Source organism: Thermobia domestica, chromosome 13, assembly GCF_964235325.1.
Source record: "Thermobia domestica chromosome 13, izTheDome1.hap1.1, whole genome shotgun sequence".
Lineage (NCBI taxonomy): Eukaryota > Metazoa > Arthropoda > Insecta > Zygentoma > Lepismatidae > Thermobia > Thermobia domestica.
In genome coordinates, this window is record NC_137466.1 from 120,884,467 (window position 1) to 120,910,544 (window position 26,078).

The following is a 26,078-nucleotide window of genomic DNA, read 5'->3' on the forward strand; positions in this document are numbered from 1 at the left end:
AGCCACCGCATCCCCTGCCTGCCTTTTCCAAACAAACATTATATAAACTTGTAATGTAACGTTAGTTTTGTTTTTAAGATATAAAGACACGTTGCCAGTGTGGTGATATAAATTCATAAGGAAAATAGTTTTACAGTGGTGTTCTCTGACCATTTGTTGTACTTCTTCTCTTATGTGATAGTTTGATGCTTCTTCTCGGATGTATTGGAGGGATTTTCTACATCTGCCAGAAGGGTTCTTCCGTGTGATGGTTCTCGTCCTCTTCTTGTGTGTGTATATATATTCACGACTTCGCTTTCGTGTCGGTCTTGTCCCCTCCCTGGAAAAAATCCTGCGGATGTTCCAGGATTATTTTCAGGGAAAAAATCCCAAAAGGAATAAATAATTGATTTTAAAAATCATAAATCTATATACCTAGGTATATGAAAATGAAATGTAAAAATATTTGCCAGTTAACTCTTCTTACACTGATTTTGATGACTTTTGGTACACGAGTGGGTTCTGTCCTACTTAAGTTTTTATCACATTAATTTTCCGATAACTATTCTATCAGACCTTGTTTTGATATTGTCAAACTAAACACAATAACACACTGAGCAAGGCTATGCTATAAAATATATAAAAACACAAACACATCACAGTTTTAACACACGAACTGTATCTTCATCAAACTTCCACTGCTTCTCATGTTTGTTTCTTTAAATATTATCACTAGACTTCGGATTTTATTATAGCATATTTGCATGTATTTTCCTGCTGTGATATTGATATGCTATTTAAATAGAAATTCGTTTCAGATGTTTTGGGGTAAAATAGTAGAGATATGCAGATTTCGGACTTTAGTGCATATTTATGTCATTACTGTATGTAAATGCATATTTAAAGGAATGATGAAATTAATAATTTTTAATGTCCAACAACTTTCCTCATAAATGGAATTTCAATTTTTAATATAAATAGACTCAAGACCTTCAAATGGTTTATTATGGTCGGTTTAGAATATTTTTCAAGGTCATGTGAAGGGGGAATAAGAAAGAGATGAGTGATTCATCCTCTCTGCAATGATGCATGACTGTCACCTGCTTGGAAGAATATATAAATAACTGTGTCAAGTCACCTACTACAACAAAATTTTCACGTCACCGATCTCGGAAGTTAAAGTTGCTGTCGTTGTGTGTGTATGAATTAAAAACTGGGTGGTATTGTGGCAGTATAAGAATGCCGAAAGAAAAATCCTCCAGAAAGTTATCTTCTGAAATAATGGATTCAGGACGATGAAACGTTAACAACTCAAGGAGAAAATATATTTTGCAAAGTATTTGGTAAACAAGTAAGTCATATTTTTTTTTTTTTTAGTTTACTGGATTATTAATTTTTGTTTAGTTTAGAAAATAATAATCATAAAAAGCGAGATTTTTATTCCGGATAACAAGGAATACAATGGAACTTGGATAATTTGAAGCCAAAGAGACTACTGAAAATATACAAATTATCCACAATTTCGAATTAGAAAATTTACATCTTTTTGGTTTAGTTTTAGACCAACTAAATACCTGAGAGTGATTCTTTATATAAGTAAATATTTATTGGGTAAGATTGTAACGTAAGATAATTAAACATTACTTAAAAAATCAAATTAAAATTAAAATACTGTAAGTAGTACAACAGTTAACGACATTGAATAAAAATAATACACACAGACATAGTGAAACGTACTTTTAGAAGTGAAAAATTACTGCTTTACGAAATATTGAGAAATCTGTGGCCCCCCGGTGAGTTGACCTCTTTACATTGAAAAGATAAGCTTAAACGATATCTTACGCTTGGTATTCCTGCATTAAGACTTTTCTTTTAGCAACATATTGTTATAGAAACTTCGAATTTTCAAGTTTAACATCAATTATCCATTTTTTTTTTTTTACATTCACTTAATGAAAAATTAAAGGGACCAATGGAAAACTTTGAATTAACCACGATTTCACATTAAAGACGTTCGAATAATCCAAGTTTTTCTGTATTTTGAACAAGGTTCCATGTAAGTCAGTACTGTAAAATAAACTTTGTTGTTTTCTTTGTCTGCTGGTGTCGCCTATGTATTCTACTATTTATATTTCACAACGGCGTTCAGATTTGACGTTGTACTATCGATCCATATACCATATTTAGAAAGGCTAAAATTCGACAGTTCTAAAAGACAGTGTAAACGGAACGCTTTACATATAAATAGTCTTAGCTTACTGCCGTATAGTGTTTCTTTCTTATTTATTTTTGAAGGAAAGTAATAGTATGATTCCTAGTTAAACAATTAGAACGGTTGTTGAAATTAGAATTACAGTACATTTTTATAGCTATACACAGGTAATTGTTCTACAATTAATTACCAAAACTAGACAAGAAAAGGAATTTCTGGTTGGAATGCATTTGTATTAGAACTTGTCTCAAAAGTTACGGTAGGTTAGTGTGTGAATTAAGGGGGGATATCGCCTCCTCCTGTCAAATTTCTGATCTGCCACCAAAAGAGATTTTCATTTCTCAGCAGACTTTCGAAGTACACAAATTCATTACTAAAGTCGGAACTACATTTTTTGGTTGCATTACAATGATAAATTCTCAGACAGAACTTATTGTTGAAACAATAAATCGATATCAAAAAGCCATGTTCTGTTATATAGTACCATTTTTGCTCTAGGAAGATTTATATTGAAACCAGAAGCGGTTGGCTTCTCCACTTCCGGTTTGAATAGAGGATTATCGGATGAAAAGAAACCTATTCTTGAGGCCTTGGATCGATTCTCAGAAACTGCTTCTCAATATGTCTTACTTTTTGCTCTATGGAAATCAATATTCAAACCGAAAGAAGTAGTCAATTCTACCACTTCCGGTTTTAGTAGAATTATAGGAGTAGAAATGGTATATATACTTGAAACGCTGAATAGATTTCCGAGAATCACTTGTCACCGCTTTTGATTTATAGCCATCAATATTGAAACCAGAAATGGTCGATTTGTACCACTTTCGGTTTAAATTGAAGGATTTCGAAGTAGATGGAACCTATTATTGAGACGCGGAATCAATTCCTGAAAACTACTTTTCGGTAGCTCGTAACGTTTCTGCTCTGATACCTGTTGACAGACGGACATAGCCGTTCTAGAAGACTTTCGATTTTTATGCATAGCGTAGTTTGGAAGTCTACTGCTAAAATGATAAAATTTAGGATTTATCACTTCTTCCTCCTTGGTTAATTCGCACACTGCAGATGCTACCAGTTTACAATTATTTGACTTTCAAACTATGCTAGCATAAATATCGGGAGTCTTATAGAACGACTATCTCCGTCATACCGTCAGTTCACCCATCAACAGGTATTAAGCAACAACGGTAAGTGATATCTACAACCGGATTTCGGGAATCGATTCAGCGTCCGAAGAATAGGTTCCATCGTCTCCAACAACTTTCTTTTAAACCAGGAGTGTTACAAATCGATCTCTTCTGGTTTCAACATTCACAGTCATAGATCAAAAACTGTAATTTTGCGACAAGTGTATTCCGAGAAACGATTCAGTGTTTCAAGTTAATATATAACGTCCACTATCTTTGCTAAAACTTCATGTGATAGAAATTTACTACTACTTCTAGTTTCAAAATTGAAGCAAAAACTGTAAGAGATATCGGGAAATGGCTTTCTGATAACGATTTATCGTCCAAAGAAAAAGTTTCACCTCTGACCTTATCGCTCTATTGCTTCTTCGAAACACTGTTCCTTAACGACCTGTCACACGGAAAAATCAATTTCGATGTACAGAAATGTTTTGACTAACAAATGCAGAAGGTTTTTGCCATAAAGTATCGGAAAATACATGTAGTGTATTGCAATATGAATGCATTATAGTTATAGGGCTACACCAAATAAATGTATTTCAAGTAATACATTTTTTTCTCTAAAGATGTAATAAAGTTTTTCATTTAACTTTAGCTTTTGATTGGTACGTATTTACATTTTTTGTTGTTGTGTTTAGTTTTCTGGAAGGATTTATTCTGAGGGGCTAGAGGGGTTCGAAAATGTAAACCAAAATGTATCTCACGAACCCGTTAAGTTAGAAAAATGAAACTCGGTGTATGAACTAATTAAGAATAAATGGAAACATGTCCCAGCGTTTTTTTAACATTTCCGTTTTAAGGAAGAGAAGGGGGACATTTTCCATATTAATATTTGTATTGATGTTTGATGACCAACTTCTGCTAGACTGCTGCACTAAATTTAATTATCTTTGGTACATGAGTGAACCATGGTGTTATTTCAGCTTTATTACACTATCGGCATAGGGATAGAAAGATGTGAGGGACAGGAAGGAAAGGGGGTGACAACGACTAATCGACAACGTAATAGAAGTAATCGACAACGTAATAGAAGTAATCGACAACGACTGATATTAGTCTCTCAATAGAATATTCGCCTTACACATCCTTGCCCACTGATACATCAGATATGGACCTACAGTTTAACATAGAATCCATACTACATGAGCCCCCATCAAAAACCGAACTCAGTTTCCCAAACTGAAGGCACACATGTTAACCATATGACAATGACGAAGCTCTCAAAATGATCATGGATGGTATTGGAAGTCATATGTCTGAGAAAATGCTCACTAATCGTCGATAAAGAAAATGTAGTAAAAGTGAAATTGAAAAACGAGCACTCTTCACTTGCACAGTTTGTTGTGTTTTATTTCTGTACTGATCCCCGATTTTCCTAGTTTCAACAACAGAGAAATATCTTTTCTTGCATCACTGTAATACTACGTTTTATGAGAAGCATTTGCTTTCTTTTTCTAAGGATAAATTAGTTTCTAGTTAAATTTTTATAATAAAACCAAATATGCTCTATATCTGTACAGGAAATTTAAAAAAAGAAAATTAATGATCGACAATAAGAACAATGTAAAACTATTGTAATGTATTGTTTCATAATTTACTATTTATAACATTTGTAACCTTTATAATCACTGGTGTAGCCAGGATTAATTTTTTAGCTTAACGTCCGACAATTATTCACCGAGGTTAAGAAGATGGTCTCTATGATAAGAAACGACATGGTCGAATGAAGAAAGTGGGAGGAAAGTAGAGAAATCCAGGAAAACCCACACATATGACGTTTGTCCTCCATAAAGCCCACTTGGTGCGAGCTGGGATCGAACCAGGAACTACATAACCTAGGGTTAAGCGCTCTAGCACTGAGCAACCGCTGTCGCTTACAATTGTTTACATAAAATTATTTGGGTTATTCCAGCTTTTTGGGGGACCCCAAATGCCTCGACCTAAATACGAAACTGTTTTAATAATTCTTGTTACGTAATTTTTGGGGGTTTATAGAAAAGGTGTTAAGTCGCAAAATTCCATTTTCTAATCACTTCCAGAAAAGAATAACTGGAAATTGAAGAAAATTATTTACATGTATTTTTAAAGGGTTAAGTCAAATTCGAATTAAACCTTCAATTCAATTTTCCAGAAAAAGTATATTTTGACTTAACACCATTTGCAAAAGCTTCCCAAGAATTGTAATATATATAAATGAACCTTGAAACAACCCACGAAGCCTTTTGCAATATGTTAGTTACTAGTATGCACAAGTGAGTACAAAGATGTCTATTTCTTAACTGGGTTCGTGGAAAGAATACGAACGGAAAATATGGATTTTTAAACTTTTTATACAGATAATTCTCTAAGATCATTTTTTTAGGATTAGGCTTCCACATCATCATAACAGTGACATTTTTATTTATAACTCTCCAGGAAAAGATGTTAAAAGATAATGAAATCACAAGCATAAGGTTAGAAATACAGTTCTGTAAATGTTTTACTCTTTCGTAATTTATACATACCAAATAATTTCATATTTGTGAAACACTGACAAGGTGTTAATTTTAAATATTGCAGCGTGAGAGATCCGGGTTCGATTCCCAAAGGGAGCTCATGTGGCTCGGATTCCATGTTAATCAGTAGGTCCCATCTTATATAGCCTCGCTGCTGAAAAGGGCGTTAAACTCAAAATCAACTCAACTCAATTTTGAATATTACAGAAAACAATGTAAATTTTGAGTAGAGACTAGTTAAAGTTTAAAGACTCTCGACTATGAAAATATAGTATTCTGAGACTACAACACAATAGAATTTTAAATCAAAATTCCCTTGTGGTCCTCTGCTACTACTTTTATATAACTGTCCATATTAGTTTTCCTTTTATTATTTTTTGTGTCTATTACTTACAATGACTCAGATCCAATTCTGATTTGTAGTTTGATCGTGCTTTAATGTAATTCCTATCTTTTACAACAAACGTAAAGTACGTTTCAATTCATTGAAATATTCATTTCAATTTGTATTCACTTAAAAAGGATATTGATTTATGTAAGTTCTTCCAAGAAACATTGTGCTGATATTTCACAAATATTCGGCAAATGTCCAACGCTATATACAGCTACTGATCCACATCAAAATGATTGTTCTAGTGCTAATGTAGCTACATGTTATCCGTATGAGAGACCTGTCCAATATAATGGCCTCATTGCTGGAATTAACAAATTATCAATAAAAGAGCTACCTATAGCGCAAGTATATATATCACAGTTCCTAGTTATGATGTGACATCCAGGTATTTTGCCAGGTAATAGAGTCTTGTGACTGTTGAACATGCAGAAATCACTGGTCCTTGACCAATCTGGGAGATTGGATATGATGAAAATTTGAAGTAGAATTCAAATTTAATAGGAGTGTAGCGGACCTGTAAATAAGTTATGTTTTGCCAATTGGGTAGCAATCTTCCTCGCTCATGAGAAATAAGAAACAACCGTTTCTATATACACGAATAGAAACTTAGATAGACAACATGACACGCTTGAAGACTGGTGATAGAACCCACCAGAGAAGCACTGAGTAAACTCTCGAGGAGGGAACAAAAGTTCATCACCTCATCCTTTCTACAAATCTCAACCACAGTAATTTGGAAATACGAACAATTAAATAAAAATAAATGAATGTACTTACCCCTGGCATTATGACCCTCTCTACGTCAGCGAAAATGTCTTCCCAAGGCTCAGGATCCACTGGAGCAGAATCTGGAATCATTTTCCTTAAATAACCAGGCTTCACAGCCGGATATACACGGCGCTGTCTGATGTTTTTCAAATAATCAGCTATATAATCCACCATCTCTTTCCCTGTAATATAATTTAAAAAAACATTAGGCTGATGAACATGCACCTTTAATAAGTCTTCTATGTTAAAAGAAAATATGGTATATATTGTCTCAGAAATGGAACTAAAAATATTATGATACAGACTTTTGACTCCTTATAAGAGTGATAGCAAACACTTAACTAGTTTAAAAGTGATTGCTAACTATCCATTGTGGAAGAAATGAGTCAGATATGTAAATAATAATAATTCTTTGAACTGTTAATAATAGTTAAGGACATTTCTGGGCATATGAGGCCTTGAAGAGTTTAAATCAATCTGACGGTGATTTGAAGTTGAGGGATGCACGCTCAGCAAACATTAGTTCCATTCACCACGTTTGCTTATTTTCTTGTCCGAAGTTCAATCAAATTAACCCTCATTTGTTTTCACCCTCCCAAATACTGTCTAGACCTATACCCAAGGATGAAAATTGTATGGTAGTTACCGTATTCATACGATAATTTAATTGCCTGTACAATGTACGATCACAACATGCCTATACAAATCCGTATTTACATAACGGGTTACAGGGGTCCGAGACCAATACGAAAAACTTCCACGGACAATATATTTTTAAAAATTCGAGATTGAAATGGGGAAAAGAGGTTCCCCATGCGAGAGAAATTTAAGGAAGATCTATACTGAAAATAATGTTAAAACACCGCGATCTGGTTTTTTCGCTACGATGCTTCTGGCGCTAGAATTATTGGCTCCCAGGGTAATCTGTGCATTTGGTTCTGTAAATTCCTTCCCATTGTTTGTGAGTTAATGTAGGCGGACATAATGAAGGAATAATTCTTTCTTACCTTGATTTCTCCTAATGTGCTTGGACAACCCTGCGGAAAAGTCATTGCTTGTCTTTTTCATTATAAGTCGTTGCTTACTTCACTAACGTGTTTCGAAGTACGGAAGTTAGCTTAGCCAAACTCTTAATACGACGCTAAAAACAACTGCCGACGTATAAGGCCCGATAAGACTATACTTCGTTATAACTTCATGGTAATTGGTGACGTGGTTATTGTACGATATTAATCTTCGGGTTTGCAAAAAAAATCGTTTCTCCCGACTTCTTCGAAAAAGTACTCATGAAGATTTACGCTCACCTACGTCATTTTGTCCAGTTCGATTACATCTATCAATTTGTATGTATGTCTCATCTTTGAAAATTTTTCCCCCCATTAAACGCTAATAACATTTCAGAAAATTTTACAGAACACATTGGACGAATATACGGACTTAAACTTAGCACTCCAAGATTGTGTTCAGTCGTTCAGAGAAGCATTAGAATAGAGTAAAGTGGAGCAGTAAAACCATTGTCAACTGAACTAAAACTACCAATCGGATGCTTCAATTTTATGAGCATTGACGTCTCCGTCGTGCCGTTCTTCCTTGTTTGGTGTTAGTGCGCGGGGGCAAGAGGTAAATTGTTATACTACTACGTCTCCTTTCCCCCATCCCCTCCATCTTCCTTATATAAACACAAGGCGTAAAAGACTCAGTTGGAAGAAAATTGAAAGCAATCATGGACATCCTCAATTTTACTCCAGTCTCTTTTATGAACTCATTGCGTCTCCTCTTCTTTGTTTCTCACGGCTATATTTATTTGCAATTTATGTCTTCATTTTAACCTTCTTTAGCCAGACAATAAAATACTTTCGCTTGCGACGTCTCATAGCCAACTGTAAGGGAAATGAAATTGTCGACTTTATAAATGTAAAAGAGGGAAACATGTTTTGTTTCTTGTAAAGTTGTGTCAGGGTTAGTTCTTACGCGCTCGACAATTTATATTTCTTTCATTTGAGGTGAAGTCTTTTCATGTAAAGTTTCTACTGGTTACAAGCGTTTGTATTGCACAGTCAGGTGGCTCAGTGATAGAGCATTCACTTCTGGTGCTTGGGGTCCGGGGTTCGGTCCCAGCCCCCGCCAAGTGAACCTTGTGGTGTGCGTGGGTTCTCGTTTTCTCCCACTTTCGCCCACGTTCGAGAAGGAGTGCGCCACAGCGGCCGGAATATTGGTGTTCAATTTAACATGGGATCTCAACCATTTTTTAGGCAAATCACGGTTTCATTTCGTTCTTTCGCAAAAATGTCTCAGTAGCGCACTAAATATGATGCATCTCATTTTAAAGGTGCAATTTGAACGCTGTGCGTGATATTTTCTTCTTATAAATACAGATAATTATAATCCAAATTCCCATAAGAAAATGATCAAAATCAGACGGAAAAGTCTTCTGTTTTTTTACAGTAAGGAAAAGAGCTAAAAACTCCGGACTTTTTTGAGAATGGAGTAGAATCTTTGTATTTGTGCGCTACTGTACTATTTTTTCGCTGTTTCCAAAGACATCCATTTCACAATCGATGAGAAATTATATCCTTCATAATTGAATCTACAGAAATCAGAAATCAGATTTTTTCGTGTTCACGTACTTGGCCGTATAACTGCTAGATGGCACTATAGTCATTCATCATCCCACTTTCCTTCGCAGCGGGAGCCAGTCCTTTTGAAAATCTACTTTGAACTTCTTAACAGGGGCGGGAGGAAGGAAATCATTGTGAAGAACGGGAACTTCAAACACGAGGAATGGCAAAATTTATGACCTCTTTGGTTGATGGTTTCTGTTTCAGCAGTACAGTGTGTTTGTAGATGGTTTCTGTGAGAAGAAGTAATTTGTGTTTGTAGCGATAAAGTCAACCTTTCGACAAAAAATTGTGAAGGAGAAGCCGAACCAAAGTCTTCGTTTATCTATTCCAAGAAAGAAATGAAAACTTCCTGCAGGACTAAGAATATACATGCAAGAGAAAAAATAAGATACATTATTATAATCTTTAGGATAGATTAATTCCCGAAATATTCTTTGTTTACCTGTCAAAAAATCAAGAATAATATGGTATAAAGCTCTTTCATCAGCTTCCATCGTACAACATACTAGACACACACATTTATATACATACATACATGTATATATATATATATATATATATATATATATATATATATATATAGTGGCGGATCCAGGATATGATCAAGGGAGGAGGTAAACCATAGTTTGCCTCTTTATCCAGAGTAAACAGGATTGAATCCCATTTTATCCAGTGTATACCTGAGCGTTAAAGGGGGCGGGGCTATAGCCTCTATAGCCACCCTTGCATCCGCGCCTGTATATGTATACTATTTACAGTGCCGGAGTTACGTGTAAGCGAAACAAGCTATAGCTTAGGGCCCCGCTCTCTTGGGGGCCCCAAAATCTAAAGAAAAATTGGATTTCTAAAATATAAGAAAATTAAAAATATAAAGTAAAATTTATATATACGTAGCAACAGTGCTTCCTGCTGTGTAGCCGACGTTCGTGTAATTAATAGGGCTCCTTCTACCAGTCTGCTTCCTAAATTATCTCTAGTTTCTTCATTGCTGTATGTAGGGTGCGTATGTTCATCTGGACACATAAAGGACCCCATTACCTTCAACAGCTTGGGGCCCCACTAAACCTAAATCCGACTCTGACTATTTATGCATGTTTGCTCCCTCTTTTTTCGAAGCAGTGCTTCTTTGATATTGCTTCCAATTTCGTCAGGTTTTACCAAGGGGGGAAGAGTCCTTACTCATTCCAGGCATTCAAACTAGGGACTGGACTACTTGCTTCCAACATTCTGTCCCCCATGTTTCCCGGTCTGAATCAATTGTCTAAAGCCCATAAAACATTCAAATTCATATGTAGATGTTGCTCATCAGTGTCGACACCTAAATATTTCTCAATCAACGGTAGGGGTGTTTGGTATCCTCAATCTGTCTCCCTCTTATTAGCGGAGCGGTAGTAATATTCGGTAGTAATTCTTTAAAAAATGTTTTTTTAATGTATGTAGTAACGCATAGGAAACTAAATTTTAATATACCCTAGTAGTATAGAAACGTACCATACGGTACCTTACCAAAATAAACACCCTATGCCAAGGACGCAAACATTAACAATAATAAAAAAAAGATAATAATAAACATTTTAAAGATATTCTTTCATTAATCAAGTCGCACTTAAAAGTTTAAAAAAATGTTTATGCGTGACTAAAAAAAGGGATGCGCTCTCATATAGGCTTACAGTTACTTTATAAATTCTTAAAATGACGCACTTCATTCTTTTTATTTAGTCTTGCATAAACAAAATTATTTTTAACTTTTTAGTGGGAATTTATTAACAAAAGAATGTCTTTAAAAGGAGTCTTATCATTGTTTTTAATTCGTTGGACACCTTTTCCAAATCCTAAAGTGATATGCAACCAGGGATACCAGGGCTGGTTAAAGGCTAGTATTTATTTTAGGATGAGGAAGTTGAAAATAAAAACATATTAAAATTTGCTTTTAAAATAAATAGATATATTGCAAAGTATGAAAGTAAGAATGGAATATTGTATTATCACCGGACTTACATCGCTCTGCAACAGTTCTTAGTTCTATGACGTCAGGAAATAAGTTCAATTTATACGAACACTTATTTAATGTTTGAAACAAACACCTGTTACATCCTTGTACACTCATGTCCAAAATGATTGTCGCATTTCTATAACTGTCTTCTTGTAAAAATATCATGTAATAATGATTTTGCAGGAGACTTTTAATACTGATACTATGTGTACAATCGGGAAATATATGTGGTAAATTTCATAGGAAAATACAGTAATTATAAATACGAAGATTAGAATGAGTAAAATAAAATGTTGCTAAATGGACACTAAAGTTTTGTTTTCGTTTTATTGTTCTTATTTACTGCTCTTTTGACATGAAATTTTCCACATACATGTCTTTGCCGATTGTACGCATACTAACATTATAAGAAATACCGGGTGAATTCGTTATCAAATTATATTCCTACAATAACATGTTTATAGACATGCGACAATAATTTTGGACATGAGTGACACATCTTTTAATTCTATTGTTAATGAAGTGGTCTATTTCCCCCAATAAAAACCAACATCAAGCAGGGCATGTGCTCCCTCCTGTCCTTCTAAGCCGGCCCCCAAGGCTGAATGTAACATTGCGGCTTTTTCCTGTTATAATAGGAAAAACTCAGGATGGTCAGCAACTGGTATCGAACCCAGGACCATTCGAATGTGAAGGCGAGAGAGAGGGTAAATCTGGTGATCATATTTTGAAAAGAAAATAAGGAAATGGATTCCACTAAAAAAATGATTCACATTGTCAATACATTTCAAATCTTTGTCTGGGTTTTCTGCCTTTCAATTGCAAGTTGTTTTTTTTTTTTTAAAAAAAAAAGCAGGAAGGCCCTAAATAAATTAGAATATCGACTCTCCCGTGTGTGTGTGTGTGTTTTTTTTTAATATTGGCATGGTTCTTCATTTTATATCAGATTCTTCCCGCACTATTCTGTTATTTACCATAGGTAGAATCCTTTGAGAAAGAGACATGCGACAAGTGCTTTAGTTCTCTATGGTATGTTTGTGACCGTTGTAGATATTTGAGTGGCTCTCTGACAGGGAGCTGACGGCTGATATCATGTTGGTCCCTCTTATTTATTTGTTTCTTCAGTTCTGTTTCTCTTTTAGCCAAAAGAAAAGAATTTCACTCTTCTGTCCCATTTACAGCCGTAACCATCCCCCTCCTACGCTGTCCAACTTTGACCACATGCAGGGGAAAACGAAGGAAAAGGACGGGTGCATTTGCTTTGATGGCATTTCAGCGACAACCCCATCTGTTGCCAAAATAAGGAAACACTTTGAACTGCAAGGAGAAACTCTATCCTCGATTTGTCAAGGTCACTTGACTCCCGCCGGCTCTTAATTCAACCATTTCATTCATTTCTCATCATCACCGTCTCCTTTAGCCTAGCTGGCATTATCGTGAGACGTAAAACTCAAATATTTCATTTCATTTTCTACTGCAAATTTTTCCAGAAAAATATTGTAAGTGATAACAGTGATGACGCCAACCTCAATTTCTTGGGAATGGGAAAAGGCGAAGGGTAGAGACATTTTGGGGGAGGTAGCTATTTTTTATACCGAAAAAGATTGTTTCATATTACATGATAAACGTTATAATGCAAGATATCTGGGAAGAGAAGAAGAGTAAATAGTCGGGGAAGAGATGAAATCGTAGCCACTAAGCCCTTTTGAACCCCTCTCGCGTCGTAGAAAAAATTCAACACAAGCGAGAAATCCTGTCTTGACAACTCGCACTCAAACATTGAAATTTGCTAATAGAAAATTGAAGAATCACAGCAAGAACACAGATTGAGGGTCGCTAGAAACAAAATTATTTCGAAAGTAACCTATTTGCTAATTCAAAAGTATACGACTGATGGGTGAATAGAGAAAGTTATATAAATTACTAACTTCATAATAGTACAAACGAAACACTTATCACTGTGGATCATACGGAGAAGCTGATCCAAATAATGATGTATAAATGATGAGGCTCGTCTGTAGCGTGGGATTGTAGAGTGCATGTGAGAACGAAACCTTCGGAGAGCCAAGAAGTTTGGAGAATAAAGGGTGTAGCAACAATTGTGACTATAATGACATGAAAAAGAATAGGATTTTCAAGTTTCTTAATCTATGTTATTAAAAACATTTAAACGTATCTTTGTATTCATGCTTCTTGCAAGCAGAGGTTCGTTTCACTCCTAAATAGGCAGATTGCATGGGTCATTGGTACCGGTAGTATCCCAGCAATAATCTGTGGTAGCAGAGCTGGTACTGCAGCTTCCCCTTAGCTCTCAGAAGGGTCCCAGATCATTTGTTGAACTCAGACGAGTTGCGATCATACCGTGAGATTCGGTACCTTCCGGTGTTCGAACGTCTCCAACACCGAAAGGATAATGTGAGCTTGCCTTAAAGCTTTCCCTTGCCTTACTTGCTAAGGAAGTTCCCTCCACCTTATTGGTGGAGTATTTACCTTGTTTTATGTGAACTAAGTATAATAGTAAGGTGTATTTCTGCCTACCGTGCTAATAGGGTATTCCATTCCCTTTCTCTGCAAAGGTTTGTAGTTGAGTATTGGTAAGTTTAAATGGAACAATTATTGCCAGATTTATTTAGTGATAAAGTAGTACCCTATAAGACGGGAATTAGCCTATAAGACAGAAATTAGCAATTACGTTTTTGAGCTTTAAGCATCTATAGACATTTTAGCCTGTCACGTATGATCGATACTTTCCTTGGGAAAATGGGTAAGGAAGGAAGAGGACTGGAACCTTTACGTAAGGTACCATCCCGACGTTTGCCTAGTGTGAATAAAGAAAACCCATCAAAAACCTCATACAGGATATCTGTCCTGAAAAGACTTTTGCACCTATCTGAACGAGATTCCCTCCCCCCCGGAAACCGAACCCGGAACCGCTCGTAATAAAGACTAGAGCATTAGCAACTAAGCTCTGTGGAGACACGACTATGAGATAGGCTACACACTTATCACACCATGAGAAAATAGTTGCTACATTATGTTGATATTTTTATAGGCTAGAAAAAAGCGATTGGAAATGGACCATTCAGAGAATACTGAAATGGGATCAATGATCAACCATGCGCAAGACGAGACTCAAAACCACAATGAAAACGTCATTTAGTCTCAAGCAAACTTGCCAGAAGGCCACAAATATATCTGGTGTAATGTTAACTCCGATGGTAAATTTCTGCGTCTTTAAATGTTAGTGTGACAGAGTACAGGATGAAGTATCTAAAAGCACTACCTGAAATACCGAAGCAACAAGAAACGCTAGCAATATACAATTTACGGTAAAAGTAATATCAAATAGGACTCGTCAAATAGAGGTATGGAGTAGTAGGAAAACTAGCGACAAATGGAACATCAGGAACAAAGTGAATTTTAGTACTGTTACGATAGACAAAAACATGAATAACATGAGGGCACACGCGGGGCGATACAACGCTGTTTGTCACATGCATCTACTACCTAGTAACGTGTGCCGTCTGAGCTGTCTGACAGAATAGTCCTTGATGTGGATCAAATTGCGATTTCCGAGTCACGAGATCGTGTTAGTTCATAGTAGGCAGTCGTCGTGGTAAGAGTGACGACGATGATGTTTGCAAACGTAGAAAAAGCCGACATGATTCTGATCTATGAAGAATGCAGGAAGAATGCTTTAGAAGCCTGCTGTGTGTACGCAGAGAGATATCCGGACAGACGGCAGCCATCGTACCGTCTTTTTGGTACGCTCTTTGTGAAATTAAGGGACACCGGAAGTGTAACACTGCGACAACGTGTGCGGAAAAAGCCAACTGTAGGTTAGGTGGGCGCAACATGTTCTAACTGCTGTTAATTCACACATTAGCTCCCATGATATTGACAGGGACGGTGGTATGAATCAGCAAAGTGTATTTCGCATTATGCATTCACATACCTTTCACCTATATCATATTCTCATCCATCAGGCACCATATGAAACTGATTTTGTGAACTGTTTTCGGTTTTGCGCATGAGTGTTACGAAACGAAACTTCAGATTTGTCGCGTATTATATTCACCGACGAGTTAACCTTTACCAATCATGGACACATTAACCTAAGGAATATGCACTCTTATTCTGTAACAAAACCATATTGGCTTAGCCAAGTGGAACGCATGCACCCATGGACTACCTAACGTCTAATACAGAACTGGAAATGTGGTACCAACATGACAGGTGCCCAACTTACAGTGCATAACGCACCACAGCATGTTTGAATAATGTTTCCCAATCGGTGGATAGAATAGGGAGGACTTGTCTAATGGCCAGCTGGTTCACCAGATTTAACACTATTAGATTTATCTCTGGGGGAGACTGAAGGACATTGTCTACCGGGATATGCCAACAACACCAGACGATATGCAACAGTACATTACTGAAGCCTATAGGGGCATTCCACATGCGATGCTACATTCTGTAGAACGATTTTTTCATGTTTGCCTCAATGCCTGTATCGCAGTGTACCGTCACCATTTTGAACGTCACTATGACAGATTAGGTTTACGATCATTGCAAATGTTAGGCTCTATGGTTCTTCGACATACTATCATGCTCATTGCCATTACGCTCTATATATTGTCAAATAAATGCTGCTGACGATGTCTCACGTTTTCTCCTCCTTCTTCCTTCTTCCCATGACTTCTGACAGCTCATATGTATGGCAGTACTTGCAGTCAAGTAGGGCACTTCTCTTTCTGTTTACAACCATTCCCATAGTCATATTTTCGTTACTATGTGAATGAAATGAAATGAAAATGTCTTTATTGAAGCGGTCGAGGTTCAGCCACGGCTGCTCTACCACCTAACCCTTGTCAAAAGAATACAATATTAAACATTACACATCAAAAAAAAAAAAAACTAAAAAATACAAGTAAAAGAATAAATCAGAAAATAAACAAGTGACATATGCAATAAAAAGTATCGACATTGTTGGATTTAGCTAAGTTGTTACATAAAACTGTACATATCGTAAGTGCCAGAGGCAGTCGCTGGGATTTCATCAAATGTGATTTTAATGAATTTCGAAATGAATTAAATGATTTTATTTAATGAGAGCTTTTGGTACCGCATTCCATACTCTCGGGCCTGCTCTAGAAAATGATCCTTGCACTATCTTCAGTTTAAGTCTTTGTACATTGAATTTCTCACTGTTACGCGTAACGTGAGAGTGAATTTGTGACCGCTTTGTAAATTTACAATATAAATATTGTAGGGATTGAGTTTTAAGGATTTTATATATCAGACAACTATAGCGTAGGTATCTTCTCGACATTGTTAAAATATTGTTTCTATTTAGCACTGATAGGATATGTTCCGATTTCTTTAAGCTAAAGGCAAACCTAGAAGCAGTAGAAGCATGAAATAAACGGCATTGTATTTCTCCGCGAATGCCCTTTCATATTATTACTGTTTTTTGCCTATCATTCCATTTGAAAAAAAATCACTTAACTCCTGAAGCCTTATTTATCGACATTTTTCCAACGACATCATACCTCATTTCTTTGGTATTTCAGGTGGTACTTTTAGATGAACACCCTATATATATAATCATGAGTGTGTTACTGTACTAATGAAAAACGTGATACTCTAACCATATCAGTAGATCATTTCTCCCTTCCATCTAGCCCCAAGAAAAATCTGATATGTCGCAGATGTATAACATATATGAATGAATATGTTAATAAGCAAAACTTCCGGTATTGGTGTCAAGAAAAACTTGGGCCTATACAAAAGAGTAAATCTAAATCGACGTAGAAAATATTAGTTACGACTATTTTTCGTACCTGTAACTGACAGTAAATTATTTTCAAACATTGTTCGGAGTATAGAATACTTTGACACTCGAATTGCAGGTCTGTAGGTAGCTGTTCAACTGAGCATTAGATCAACAACCTGAAATTGGATTGTCTCTCTAAGTGTATCCTGCCCACAAGCTAAAGAAAAGCTCTTGAGTGTTTTTCATTTTGCTACGATTGTTACAAAGTTGTTTTTACACTTGAAGGTAATACGGGAAAACCTGGAAGTAATTTGTCGATTTTCTAGTGTAAACAATGGTTAATCAATGTCTTCACCATCTTTACCAAACTCTCATTTGATGTATTTTCCAAACGTGGGGAGACTGTTATCTCTATTCCATCTAAAAGACAGATTACAATATTATTTTCGCAGTACAGAAGCTTTCATTTGAAAGAAAATAGGCTTTACCATTTAAATACAAAGTTTAACTTGTCTGAGCAAAGCTTAAATTTGTACCATATCTATCTATCTATCTATCTATCTATCTATCTATCTATCTATCTATCTATCTATCTATCTATCTATCTATCTATCTATCTATCTATCTATCTATCTATCTATCTATCTATCTATCTATATCTATATATCTATATCTATATCTATATATATATCTATATATATGTTTTAAAGTTTCTTTAGTTAGTTGCATTCTGATAAAGAAAATGGACTTTAAAAATTAAAACTAATAAAAAAATAGTTAATTATGAAACAGTTTAAGGTTGTTAATTTAATGGTTTACTTGGTACAACCTGATTAGCTTATCACTTTTCAAATTTTAATTTAAAAAGTTTTAAAAACCTTTTGTTAAAAATTTTTCGATCTCTGCTTTAAATTTCTAAATATCTAATTGAATCTTTGAGTTTGAAAACCGGTCATTTCCATCGAAGCTAATTTGAGAGGAGAGACAAACAAAACTAAATTAATCAATATGTGTCTGACATATAGGGTTATTTCCATTTTTGGAAAGTAGAAAAATGTCAGTTCTGGTGTCCGGAAATGAAAATAGTCCTATATGCCAGATGCATATTGACTAATTTAGTTTTGTTTGTCACTCTTCTCAAATTAGCATCGATGGAGATGACCGGTTTTGGAACTCAAGGATTCAATTTATTTCAAAAGTTTTTAAAAAGTTTTGTATCACAATATTTCTGCTTGTCAACGTTTGTTTTCCTAAAGAATGTAGTTGAGTTTCTAAACTGATTTTTGTAGTACCTGATAGGTAATTAGTAAAACCGATTAATATCCAATTACAACAGTTTCACAACTTGAACTTTACCTACAACTAATACTCTAACGCCCATTGGTGCAAGGTTATTCTTTCTACAATCTTATTATCCGATCACTTTTAAATCTTATTAAGATTTTTCAAAAGCTTTTGAAAAGTTTTGTTTACAATTTCATGATCACGCTTTGAACATTTTTGTTTTTAAATTTTTAGTTTAAAAATATTTGAACCTTAAGATTATAGTTACGACTGATAATCTAAGGTCATTGATGGAAAGCTACTTTTACTACAAATATGGTTGATTGCTTTCGAATTTTCGTTTAATTTTTCTTAAGATGTTTGGCAATTTTTGCTTAAAATTTTAATTTTTAAACTTTTTCATCTACTTTTTAATTAATAAAGTAGTTTTAAAATTCTTGAAGCTTATGATTGTAGTTCGACTCATAGTCTAAGGTTATTGGTGGAAAGATTAGAACTTGAGTTTTTAATTAGAATTTATTTAACATTCAAACTTGTAAGTCATTGATGTAAAAATTAAGATTTAAAATCTGAAAATAATTATTAAATTCTATTAATATGTAAGAATAACGATTTTACATTTCAAACTTTAGTCATAGCTCTAGTCTAAGGTCATTGTTAGAATGTTAATTCTAAGTGCAATTTAATTGACTGATTATTTTCGAATATAGCAACCAGGGCCTAGAGTTGAACGGCATTCACCAGGTTATGGCATATGCTGATGATGTAAATTTAATAGGGGATGATAGGAGAACAGTAGAAATAAATGCAGAGATCTTATTAAACGCTTGCAGGGACATGGGTTTAGAAGTAAATGCAGAGAAAACTAAATACATGGAAGTGCGTCGGGACCGTAATACGGCAAATTGTGGAGGCGTTAAAATATTAAATAATACTTTTGATAAAGTGGATACTTTCAAATATTTAGGATCAATATTAACAGACGAAAATCATATTCACGAAGAAATTAAATGTCGACTAAAAGCAGGGAATTCGTGTTACTATTCGGTTCAAAATCTCTTGTCGTCGCGAATTCTGTCGAGGAATTTGAAGCTTAAAATATATAAAACGATAATCATGCCTGTTGTTCTGTATGGTTGTGAAACATGGTCGCTTACTCTGAGGGAAGAACATAGACTGAAAGTATTTGAGAACAGGATCCTGAGAAGAATATTCGGACCCAAGAGGAACGAGAATGGGGAATGGCGGAAGCTTCATAACGAGGATCTACATAGTTTATACGGTTTACCCAACATTGTTAGGGTCGTCAAGTCTAGGAGGCTTAGGTGGGCAGGTCATGTAGCTAGAATGGAAGAAAGTAGAAACGCTTTCAAAGTCTTGACTGGTAGACCCATAGGAAAACGACCATTAGGGAGACCTAGGCGCAGATGGGAGGACAATATTAAGATGGATCTCGCAGAGATAGGAATACAAAGTAGAAACTGGATGCAATTAGCTAAGGATAGAAGTCAGTGGAGAGCTTTTGTGAACGCGGCACTGAAGCTTCGGGTTCCATAGGCCATAGAGTTAGTTAGTTAGATTATTTTCGAATCTCTGTATAATTTTTTAAAAGTTTTTGAGTGCTACTTTGTGGCTAAACGGTTAGCAGTCCACTTCTTTAGCGTAAAAGACCTGTATTCGATTCCCGGAAGGGTCTCATGTGGTTCGGATTCTTAGTTAATCAGTAGATCCAAGTGAAAGGGACGTTAAACTTAACTCAAAGCTTTTTTTTAATGTTTAATTTTTTTTCGATCATGGTTTGATAATTTTCAGTTTAAAATTTTTTGTGTGAGAATTTTTAGTTTGAAAATTCTTGAACTCACTGAAAAATATTTCGACTCTAACATAAAAGAACCGGTTCTAAAGAGTTGAAATAGTTTAGATAAAATAATCTGGCAATACAATTAATTTTCCGTAGACTGATTCGACTAAACCAAGCGTCACAACTGATCACTGAGTGTTACAAAACCACAAAAATAATTCACAGTATTTTTAAATCCTTGGCGATAAATCTTTATTGTCTCATGTAGTGAATGTAATAATAATAAAAGAAAAAAGTGGTCTGACAGAAATTAAGCTTGCCCTTGATCATACGCTTCAACTTTCGCTGGGTCATACGATTATCTGGGCTGACTCACAAAGTGCTACTAAAGCCTTCAAAATATCTTTTAGTAAACATGCCTCGTAAGATTCCATTGGCTACAGCAATAGGGTTGCGACATCATTGTCTGCTAGGTGCTGGGACAAGACACATTGGTAGAATTTCCAATGGAGCTCTCTCTTGTAGTTATTTTCTCCAGAGGATGAGTTTTCACTGGCAAGCGAAGTGAAACGAAAATAAGCTCAATGAAATTGTCCGTACTAGTCGCTGAGTTGAAGTGATTCTGACTCGTTTGTGTATCGGACATTCTCATATCACACATTCCTATCTACCGCAATGCGCTAAGTTCTGAAGACTGTCTTGTCCCACTCAGTTTTCAGCATATCTTTGTATTATAAAATATCCAGAATATTCAGATATCAGAAAACATCATGCATGAAAATCTTAGCCAGGTTTTGGAAGATAATGTGGTATTTAGTGACCGTACTCTCACTTTCATTCGTGGGATTAGACTAGTTAATGCTCTCTAGGTTTTCCTTCTAGATTTACCATTATGTGTTACTATTATTGTTCTCTTTTTTGAGTATTTTTTTATGTATTTTATTGCTATTTGTTCTTAAAACCTTTTCGCGATGTCTGTTTTAGTTTTTCCATATTTTTAAAATCTCTTACTTTGCTAATGTTTTAAATGAAATACACTTTCTTTAGTAAGTTTTAGTTTTCTAATCTACAGCATATCTCGATCTTATCGTGACAGAGAGAAATAGCCTCAGCGCTTGTGTCCCCAGTAAACAGTATACAATGAATTAATTATTACCGTTATAGTTATTTTGAATAAAGTATAAGAGCTTTCGATATCAAAGTAAAGATTCGAACTATGAATCCGGAGTTTTATGTTTTTGCACTCAATCAATTTAAATTCAAGGGGTTTAAACACCACACAAATGTAAACACCACTACTGTATTTTTCCTCTCATCTAATAATCATAGTGTCAATATATATATATGAATTGGTTGGGTCATTGTTAAAACTCTATCTTGTTTGCTCTGTCTCAAGCACCTGTAGGCTTTATTCTCTTCAGTTCTATACGCACTCAAACTTGTTTGATCTTTTCCTTCCTCCTAAGGATTCTATGGGAAACTATTGACTCATACTCCTTCGAAGGTAAGGCACAATGTCAGAAACATTTCTTTGTGTACATTATCGGTAAAGACCGTCAGTTCTAGATGCTATAAATGCCATACTTCTTCATTCTTACAATAAATCATGAATAAATGCCAGTTTTTGGTAATAATTGGGCATATTTGTAATTTTAAACTTTCTACTTGAAGCTTTCTTCATGTTCCACCGAAAATACAAGACACAGTATTCTCAATTATCGTGAAATGCAGATCACCTATGAAATATGGAATTTAAGTGTCCCCACCGGAAGGAATGAGTCATTGTTGGCCAACCAAATAACGGAAAGCTCGATTGATGTTCCTACGAATTTCCAAGTTCTGACGTGCTTCAAATATATGATCCAGTCGCATCGGAAGATGTAATCGTTTCCGGGTTTCTAAAACATCTTAACGGACACAGTGTTCCTTCCAGGCATGTTTTTTGGGGGCACTGCCCCCCGGAGCTCTGAGAGTGCCCCCCGGAGGAGACTAAAATAATACATTTATAATATAATAATAAGTAGAATAGTACCAGCAGTGCCTCCAGGAATACTAAGTGTGCCCCCCCCCTCCCTTCGAACATTTTTTTCTGAAAGAACGACTGAACGGACAGACGTGATAACTTGTAAATAAACAGTCTAAAGAACATCCGTATGATATCATGCATTTAAGTGAAAAGGGTGTATGGTATGACCGCTTTGTCAAGTGCCAAGGTAGGGTTTACTAGTGTGATACGATTTGTTTTAACGAAGTTTTTAGTCAGGTTATTCATGAGCGTATTTTTTATGCAGTTTTATGTTTCGTACTAGCATTGCAATGATTTGTAATTTTCTTTCTTTCTCTCTCTCTCTTCGTTTTGATGTGTTTTGATTTTTATATTTTTAAAGTCATACTTCACCAGATGTTGTTCAGTCTACATTTGGCCAATTTCGACTTACCAAAAAATTTAGAAGAATCCATGGCGCCAGGTCCGTAAGTGCTCGATGTGTTTCCCTTGGTTCCTAACAATAGCCCGATAGCGTAATTTCCACTGTAATAGACTTCTCTGAAGAACTGAGAGGGGAATCTTGTCCCATTCTCTTGGCACAGCTTTCCAAAGTCCTTCCACAGTTCTCACACGCCGTTTTCCCAAAGCCCGTTTCAGCAATCCAAATCCACAATAGTCCATAGGACTTGCATCTGGAAATTTAACAGATACCTCATTGAAGGGTATCACCTGTATATCATTTGCGTCGTCCTTCTCCCTGTAGAATGCGGGGGACGATCGTGAGGTATGTGATGAGGCCTTGTCCATGTGAATGCGCACAGGTTGGCGTCATTTCCGTACATTGTTGGAATCTCATGTTCGTAGATCGGCCGCATGATCTGCTCCTGAAAATACTGCGAATTTATTTTGCAGTTCTTCGCCACCCAACGATTCTTCAGTTTACCTCGGTAACAGTACCCAGTAACGACCATGACTCCTTTTGGGAAAGATTCTTTACAGACACGGAACCACCTTCTGAAGTTCTTGGCGCCTTTCTCTGATGGCTCTCGGTTTGCCGCAGTCGGAAAGGTAAATCCATGCTTCATCGAGCGTTACGACGTACGTCCACCTTTGTTTTGCCAGATCTCGTTCGTACAGCTTCCGGGCGTGACACTTTCGTTCCTTTTGGTGGGCATCTGTGAGAAGATGGCCGCGAGCTTTCATGACTTTTTCCAGCTTGAGTTGATGGTGTAACGTCCGGCTCGGTCCCCAAAGACACGTCAAGACGATTAGCCATACACCTTTGTGTTCTCGGATTTTCTTGCATTGACATTTTGGGAAGTTTCCTCTGCATGGTGGAGATGGCCTTGGTGCATTCCCGCTTCCTAGGCAATTTCGTTGGTGATTCAAATGGTGGAGCTTCGTTGCCCTTGTACTTTTAAATAACATTTTTTATTCCACTTAAACTGATGTTGCAACCATTCTTCTCGCACTGTTTTCTAATAACAGAAATACTAAAGCGGGTGTCATAAAGAGCCGCAACATAGCTTTCCCAAAACCGGCTTAGTTTGGGCGGCAGTTTGGTCACAGAGCGGAAACCCATATACTTGGAAACAAATTTAACACAACACTCACAACAATGGTCCTATTTTGTGCGTTATTGTCGTCCGCGCGGAAAAACAACTCCGTTCCCAGGAAGCCACTGCACAACACTGCAGTACGCCACGAGCCAGGTCGGGTGAGTCCATTCTGCCCAGGAGGGGGAAGGAACGAAATCGGCCAAACGTAGGCTGAACAACCTCTGTACTTACTTGAAGTATCCTTAATGTAGACTAACGCATTTAACATGAATATCTAACAAATTAGTGACATAATAACACATTGAATATATCAACTATTACAATATAAACTGTCATTTTAATGTTATTATTAAAATATATTTTGTCATTTTGTCTGCCGTTTTTTTTAGTTTTATTTTGCCACAACTACAGGTCTTTGATTGTTAGACAGCTGCTATGTGAAATTCACTATGAAAATACAAGAAAAGAGATACTAATAGTTTTTTTTCTCGTAAAGAAAGCTTTTAACTACTAGATGTGATCATTAATCTCGATTCATTCATATCAAGCAAATCCATCAAAATTCCAAATTGGTAAGACATTTAGAGGCGGGTCTTGAAGGGAGTCGCATCTGTAAGAATTTAAATTTTATCTCTATAAGCTTCATACAGCAGAAAGCTTCATTCATTTAATAACAAAGCTTCAAACGATAAAAATATTCATACAGCTAGGAAGCAAGTTTTATAGAACAGAAAGTTTCATACAGTCAGGAAGAAAGCTTCATACAGTTAGGAAGAAAGCTTCATGCAGCAGAAAGTTTCATACAACTAGGAAGTAAGCTTTATACAACAGAAGGCTTCCTACAGCTAGGCAAGGGCACCGATCCTGGGGGAGACGAGGGGGCCGGGCCCCCCAAAGCTCATGTGGGCCTCCTATTGTAGTTATGAGTATACAATATTTGGCATAATTTGAGTGCAATTTCTCTTAAAATCTTCATATATATATACCTTCTGCATCTGACTGCGTCCCCCCAAATTTACAGAGAAATCGGCGCCCTTGCAGCTAGGTCGAAAGCTTCTAACAGCTAGGAAGAAAGCTTCATGCAGCAGAAAGCTTCATACAACTAAGAAGCAAGCTTCATACAACTGGGAAGAAAGCTTCGCACAGCTGAAGAAAAACTTCTTATACCAGAAAGCTTTATACAACTAGGAATAAAACTTTGTACAGCTAGGAAGAAAGCTTTATTCAGCAGAACGTCACTGATGAAAAAATTTAAACATTTTTTTTTCTATTGCAATACAATTATCAGAAATAATTGGAAATAATGAGTTGATTAAGACAAGCCTACTCTAAATCTAAAATGTTACAATATACTCAATGTAGGTGTCACTTACCTCTTGTCCTGTACTCTTCAAAATCCATTATTTTGTGTTTTAACAATCTAAAAATAAATAGAAATGAAATTTTATTACTCTTCATTTTTTTTTTTTTTTTAGTTTTTAAAAATATTTTTCTTCAATATTTTACTGTGATGCGAATTAAGTCTAAAAACAAAATATATTTATTAATAATTATCAAATATATTGTACTTTGTATCAAAATTTGAGCTGAAACAAATTATTAAATTTATTTCCTCTCACAGAGATGTTAGTCCTGGGATGATCACGTGAGTCCCATTTTTGAGAGTGGAATCCCGTTGGACATCCTGCAGCTGTGGGTTATTTCTGGGCTCTGTGGAATAATCACATGTTTGAATATTCAAATATTGTCTAGTAAATCCCATGGATATCATTCGGAGGCTCATGTTTTGCATTTTGTAGATATATACGACATAGGAATAATCTCTTTCTCTTCGTCTATTTTTAGGGCTTAGATAACAGTAAACCAATACGCGATTTTCGCAAAATGTACTTCAATATATTTAAATTCATTCCAAGAGGAGCCCAGGATAAAATAAGGCCATGTGGGAGAGTATACGTATAATGCGACATTAGTTCCGAAATTTCTGTCTTCGTGGCTTATCTTGGAGGTTAAGAAATGTCA

General features: G+C 35.8%; 1 protein-coding gene across 1 annotated transcript in view; it reads right to left on the bottom strand.

The window, feature by feature from the left end:
- Positions 1-26,078, bottom strand: part of Hdc (histidine decarboxylase) — a 180,336-nt gene that overhangs the window by 60,756 nt on the left and 93,502 nt on the right. Inside the window, exons 2-3 of the mRNA XM_081736343.1 lie at positions 25,430-25,476; positions 7,045-7,217 (exon numbers count right to left, since the gene is read on the bottom strand). Of these exons, the coding sequence (XP_081592469.1) occupies positions 7,045-7,217; positions 25,430-25,457 (201 nt within the window). The 5' untranslated portion in view covers positions 25,458-25,476. The remainder of the gene's footprint in view (positions 1-7,044; positions 7,218-25,429; positions 25,477-26,078) is intronic.